General features: G+C 50.1%; 1 protein-coding gene across 1 annotated transcript; it reads right to left on the bottom strand.

Annotated features, from left to right (window-relative positions):
- Positions 1–4,689: 4,689 nt before the first annotated feature.
- On the bottom strand, positions 4,690–6,067 carry RASSF10 (Ras association domain family member 10). Its single transcript, XM_050335490.1, has one exon. It carries the CDS (start codon positions 6,065–6,067, stop codon positions 4,751–4,753), a length of 1,317 nt encoding a protein of 438 aa, XP_050191447.1. The 3' UTR covers positions 4,690–4,750.
- Between the last annotated feature and the right edge of the window lie 270 nt (positions 6,068–6,337).

The raw sequence follows: 6,337 nt of genomic DNA, 5'->3' as shown, positions 1-6,337 counted from the left end.
AGTTGTATTTTAAGGGTACACCCTAATGCCCTGGCAGAGTTAGTACTGTAACACTCTCAGAAATCAGTGGCCAGCTTGGTAGTGTTATCCAGCATGTGAAAGGGTGTGACAATCCACCCTGCGTGGAAAGTTCTGCTCTGATGCATCTACACAAGTAATGTATTAAATTATGCAAGCAGTACTTTTAAAAATACTATTTTACAACTCTACTTGAAGATAGCCAGCTAATTTGCATATAGAGCCAAAATTTTCTCTGAGTTTATTAAATTTTTCCTTTCTGTTAAACTTTCGAGTTCATTTAGCAGTGAGAGTTTGTATAAAAGGAGTAAGATCCATGTAGGCTCCCTGCCCTCTGTGATGTTCATTTCTTTAAACCTTGTGTGCCAGCTCAGGAGCAACAATATCAAGTGACTTCAAAGGACAACTGCTCCCAACAATCCACAATGGCTTGTATTTCAACTCGTTAACCAGCAGAGCTCACCAGACCTGTTATTTTATTTCAAGGCCTCTGTTGCTCTTTTCATGTATTGAGCTACAGTCCCAGCTCACTGCAAATGAAAGGGGGGGAAGAAAAGCAATGATGTGTAGAATTTGGTAGGGAGGTCGATCTCTGCATGTGTGTCTCCAGACGTAGGCACACAGACTATTTTTAAAGTAAACCTGGAACGTATGTTTCATGCAAGCAGTCAATAATAAAGCTTGATGACATGTTTTCCTTCTCTCACAACCACTTACTTGCTTCCCTCCTTTGACTGTGTCTTGTCTGAAACCAAGACTGCAGATTCTTTGGAAAAGGATCTGTCACCGTAAATCAGCCAGACTCTGATTTGGCTGCCTACATGCTGTTTCAGAATATATGGCAATAATTAATAGGTCATTCATTTTGCGTGTCAGTGGTGTTCATTACAGTAAATGTATTTGCCTTTCCTCTTCCCTCCCCCTTTAAGGCATCAAATGATATCCCTACAAAGTGCTTATTCAAACTGGCAGATCTCTTATATGTGCTAAGAACTAGAAATATATCAAATTTGACACAGATTTTTCATTCTGATAATATTGTTTGATAGTGGGTTTCTGAAACAAGGTCAAGGTTAAAAGCTGGACTATTTGACTTATTTGGGGTTTAATATAGGTGAGTATAATTGATGTCAAGGAATTTTCAGCTCCAGCCTTAATTTTCCACTCCTCAACCTTCTTTTAGACTGTGAGTGGGGGGATATTTACAGGCTGACCAAAGCTTTTGCCAACATGTAAGTCAGCATAAAACAGTACCCATTGCTGAAAGAATCAGTTCCACCTTTCCAAGGGCCTTCCATTTCTCATTTTCACCACTGTATCTGGTCATAGGCAGAAGCATTTGTGTGACTGTACATTAAGCCACTTCAGGCTCACCTAAATTGAAGCTCATCAGTTTTTTTCTGACCCTGGTTCACTAGTCCCACAGGCTCCTGTTTAGGAACTAAAGAAAGTGCCATGCAGGGCCGGAAAAAATATGTCCAAGGGCAGCAACAGACAGCACTTGTGTAGTAGGGCTTGGTAAAGTTTGTGTAAAGGGTGCCTGAAACTAAGGCCTGATGCTACTCTGATTACACCTCCTGGACAAAGCTCTTTGATTTCAGTAGGTATTGTGTCTGAGAAAGGCCTGGTGACCTCAGTCCTTGATGGTTCCTTGGAGAAGCAGTTAGGGTTTTGAATAAATAGGGCAACCTGGTACTATAAAGAGATTTATATAAATAGTTCACAATGCTGTTAGCTTTTTATTTAGTTCATGGCTATCTGTATCTGTCTGTTCTTAGGATGAGAGAAAGATTAGATTTGAGTTGACTCTGATTTGAGTTGACCCCTCTCTCGGTGGTGCCGGAAGGTAGACTTGTGTCATGATGTTGGTCAAGGTTTTTTTCTGCTGCTCTCTCTCTCTCCCATTGTCTCAGAACTGGAAAGAAGATAAAAATCCCGCCCTTCTACCTATGATTCTGAATCAGCTCTCCTAACCCTTGGCTATGTGCCCAACAAAACCCCAGAGCCAAATTCCCTGTCAAAGCCAAGCATCCTGTGGCTTGTCTCTATTATCTAAGTGAGGATATACAAGCCCAGAAGAAGGGAAGGGAGAGGTACCTGGTCCAATGCAAACAGTGATTTCCTCTTCTATAATAATGTTTTAATAATGGTTTGAGAGTGATGGGGATTTGTGACGATGTTTGAATTCAGTTTGTAAGCCTGTTGCAATTACATTTGTAACTGTTTGAATGTCAAATAAATTCACCCAATTTCACCTGCACAGTATAGGAACACAATCATATATGTGCTCCTAGGAATTCACTGTAGCTCCCACCAAAACCTTGAGGCAACAGTGCTACCTGCAGCATTCTCACCCCTATCCTTGAAAGGACAGGGACCAGCAGTGTTGTGATCTACTGCATCTAATTTGGGAAGCCAAGAGCAAGCACTGCATGGTGCCCTGCAAGCCTGGCCCTCAGCAACCTGGAGCAAAAGTGGGCTTGTCCTGGTTTTAAGGTTTTTCCTGGCTGAGGATGAATAGGCAGACTTTGCTTTGCAACTTTGAATTTCCTCGCTTCCTTCACCTCATGCTTCATGGAATCCCTGACACCTCTGTCAGTAGTCTAATGTTGTATGGCCTGTTGCAGCTTATTTCTGTAATGTGCTTACTTTTTATTTGCTTTGTGTGGCTAATGGGAGAGCTTACATAATAAATCCAGGTTTGTTGCTTCCATCAGTCCCTGGGGAAGCTGTCACCAGGTACTGGTATCACCCCTCCATTATATCCGCACTGGTTAAAAACAGTGCAGGGCAACCACCAACTCCTGCACCCCCAACTTATTCGTCAGCTCTCCTCCCATAAAAATTGAAATCCCTCACTCTGGGCATGTGCCAATGCTTCCAAATGCCGCTACACTACCCCTGCAGTGGCTAGATCTGAGGGCTGTGCACTGCTACTTGCTTTGCAGACAAAAAACCAACAGAATCCCGGTCCTGATAGATTTTTTTTTTCAATCACACTCAATTGGGAACACTTGTTTAGCCTTATTAAGTGTTTTATTAGCTCTAAAAATAGGTTCTTAAATATTTTCCAAGGTTGACTAAAATATGAAAAACAATTATATAATCAGTGTTTAAAATAAACCATAGTTTGTTATAACCGAGACCCATTCAGTGGAATAACATTTATCAAGAATCATAGGATATAGAAAATTCCACAGCCTCTGCAAATCCCCAGACAGTATTTCTCCCATTGCTTTCAAACTGAGTTGTGGAGTCTAGTTTTCTGATGTCCATCAGAATTCCTACCAGCAAGAACACTGCAAAAGTGGAAAACAGTCTTTGGGTGAGCAGGCTGCAAGGTTTTTAATGAAAATAAAGAACTGGTCTATTGGTGTAACCATTTTTATAATTTCTTATTGTTAAATGAAAACTTTTATAAATAACCTTACATAAATAATAACCTCACAGGTTTTTAAAAGTTCACACCATCAGTCAGACCTGACTCAACATTCTCTGGTCTCTCACTGCTTAAACTGTTTCTGCAATTGCTCTGGAATACAAGAATCCTTAATGTCTCTTTTGTAAGAGCAGATGATATATTTTCGGCAAGAGTTAAGCTGCAGAGGAAGATTTGGCAGTTAAGTGAAATGCATGTTACAGCTGATGCTGCCTTTTTTTTATTGTTATTGGAATAACCGAAAAGATTAAGCTGTAGTGCAGGTATGGCTTGAGTCATGCTTTTATCATTGCATCTCTTGGGCTGATATGAACTATATTATTAAAAACGGTAGCTCAAACTGATTCTGTACTTTGTTTATCTACAACCAAGCTCAGCCAAAGATCAGCTAGCCTAGTGAAAAAATGTAGTTGAAGGCTGTGTACATACAGGCACTGCTAATTACTTTCAATGACTGTCAAATGAACATTGATACTAACAGATTTCTTAGTATGCCTTTAAACAAAGCACTCTTATCTATGCATAAAGAAAAGCACTACACAGAGCAGAGTTAATACAACATGTCAACCTATATTTTGATTTAGTTTGTTCTTAAAAAAAAAAAAAAAAAAAAAAAGGTAGTGATTTATCACCCCTTTCTGTTGCCAAAAGGAACTGCAGTACCTTCCAAAAGCTTGCACCCTGGGAGATCCCAGAGCCGGTAGTACTGACACCTCTTTTCCTCCGTAGTGTTTACATGATCAGCAGCTTTAGTCTCAGTGACTTTTTACCTGTTAAGGAGCCGGGTGTGTTTGTAAATGACAGGCAGTATAACCCACCATCTGCCTCTGCACTGCCAAGAACCTGTTCGGGAAATACAGATTCCCGCTCTGGAGCTCACATCCCGGCCTTTTGCTCGTGAAGAGCTTACCCGGAGCAGCCTGTGCTACAGTGGGGAGTTCGTGGGGAGCCCTGGGATTAAAAGGCCCGGCAAGAAAAGCTTCGGGGGGAAGCAAGCGGGATGATTTAAGGAGCGAGCAATCCCAGACGTGAACGAAACACAAACACGCTGCGGGTTTCTCTTCCTCAGATAAAAGTACCGGCGAGCCAGCCTAAACGCTGCCCGCGGACGACTAGTCAGAACAAGCCCAAGCTCCAGAGCTCAAATTAAAATGTTTCCTCTGCGCGACTGCCTCCTGCGCCGGGAGTTTCCTCGCCTGCCCCACACCTGCCCGCAGCCCTACAGCGCCCTGTGCCCGGCAGCTCCGCTCCGCTTGTGCCGCGCTGCCCGGCGAGGCCGCGGCCGGGCGGGCGCTACACGAGGGACTCGCAGACGGGCACTGAGTCCGAGTCCTGGCTGTGCATGGAGCTCAGCCCCGTGTCCGAATCCTCGTCGTTGTCGGCGCGGTCCTTGCGCAGCTCCACCCAGCCGCCCCCCGGGGCCGCCGCCGGCCGCCCCCCGCCCGCCGCCCCTCGGGGCTCCGCCGGCGCCTCCGCCACGTCCAGGGTGCCCAGCGTCTCCAGCAGGAGCTGCAGCTCCCGCTCCTTGTCCTCCCACGCCCGCTGCGTGCAGTCCAGGTCGGTCTTGACGGCCTCCAGGTCCGTGCTTAGCTTGAGGCCGATGTAGAGGCTGGTGCTCAGCTGGGTCTTGACCCGCTCGTGTTCCAGGTGCAGCTCGCCCTCGCCGCCGCCGCCGCTCAGCTCCGTGGTGTCACAGTCCGTGTCGGCCAGGCCGGGTCCCGCCGCCAGCTCCAGCTCCTCCCGCCGCCGCTTCATCCAGCGCTCGTTGAGCTCCTCCTGGATCTCGGCGGCCAGGTGCTCCAGCAGCTCCTCCTGCTGCGCCCGCTGCTCCTGCAGCTGCAGCACCTCCTCGCACTTCCTGGCATAGTCCTCCTCGGGGCGGCTGGCGGGGGGCTGGCCCGGCTCCGGCTCCCCGGCGCCCACCAGGTAGGTGTCCTGCACGTAGTTGACGCCGTGCCGCTTCATGCGGTCCAGGTGGATCTTAGCCTCGTACCTGTCGATCTCCCGGTCCAGCTCGCGGAGCCGCTGGATCTGCTGACGGATGGTGTGGTCCTGCGAGAGCACCAGGTGCACCAGCGTCTCCATCCTCTCCGCCGACGAGGCTTCCCGGGCCAGCGGCTGTTGCCGCTTCTTGTTGATCTTGGCCAGCTTGCGGAAGGCTTTCCGCACCACCCGGCGCTGCCGCTCCTGCGTGAGTGCCAGGCTGGCGCGGGCGGCCCCCAGGCCGCGGCCGGGGCGCTCCTTGCTCAGCACCACACGCGCCTCGGCACTGCGCGGACCCGCGTTGGGCAGGGAGGCCTCGCTGCGCACCAGCACGAAGCGCACGTTCTCCTGCTCGTCCCCCCACGCCACCCAGAGTCGCAGGATCTTCGTCTTGTTGGGCAGGATCCGCTCGAAGCCGCGCCACTTCTCCACGATGCAGTAGGAGTGCGGCGGCCCCGACAGCATCCCGCCGCCGGGCTCGGGCGGCGCCGGGCGCTGCCGGCGGTGGTGGCTGTCCTCCAGCAGCACCCGCACCACGTCCGAGCAGGTGGTCCGCCGGGACAGCCCGGAGATCAGTTTCTCCTCCTGGCAGATCCACACCGAGATCTTCCGCTCCTCGGGCTCCATCGGGGGCGGCTGCGGGGCGGGCGGAGGGAGCCGCGGGCTCAGGGCTGGCCGGGCAGCCGCTCCATGGGCAGCGCTCACGGGAGACGCAGCGCAGCCCGTCCGCCCGGCTTCAGCGCGACCGGGATGCCGGCCCTCCCCACCCCGCCCGGCCGCTCCACCCCTTCCTGCCCGGTGCGGAGCCGCCAGGGGCGGGGGGGCCGGCCCGGTGCGCTGTGGACCCGTCGCGGTCCTGTCCGCCGCCTCCCGCCGCCTCCCGGCTTTCCTCTCCGC

Source organism: Myiozetetes cayanensis, unplaced genomic scaffold, assembly GCF_022539395.1.
Source record: "Myiozetetes cayanensis isolate MyiCay16 unplaced genomic scaffold, myiCay2020 scf6-25, whole genome shotgun sequence".
Taxonomy (NCBI): domain Eukaryota; kingdom Metazoa; phylum Chordata; class Aves; order Passeriformes; family Tyrannidae; genus Myiozetetes; species Myiozetetes cayanensis.
This window is presented reverse-complemented; position numbering and strand designations above follow the sequence as displayed.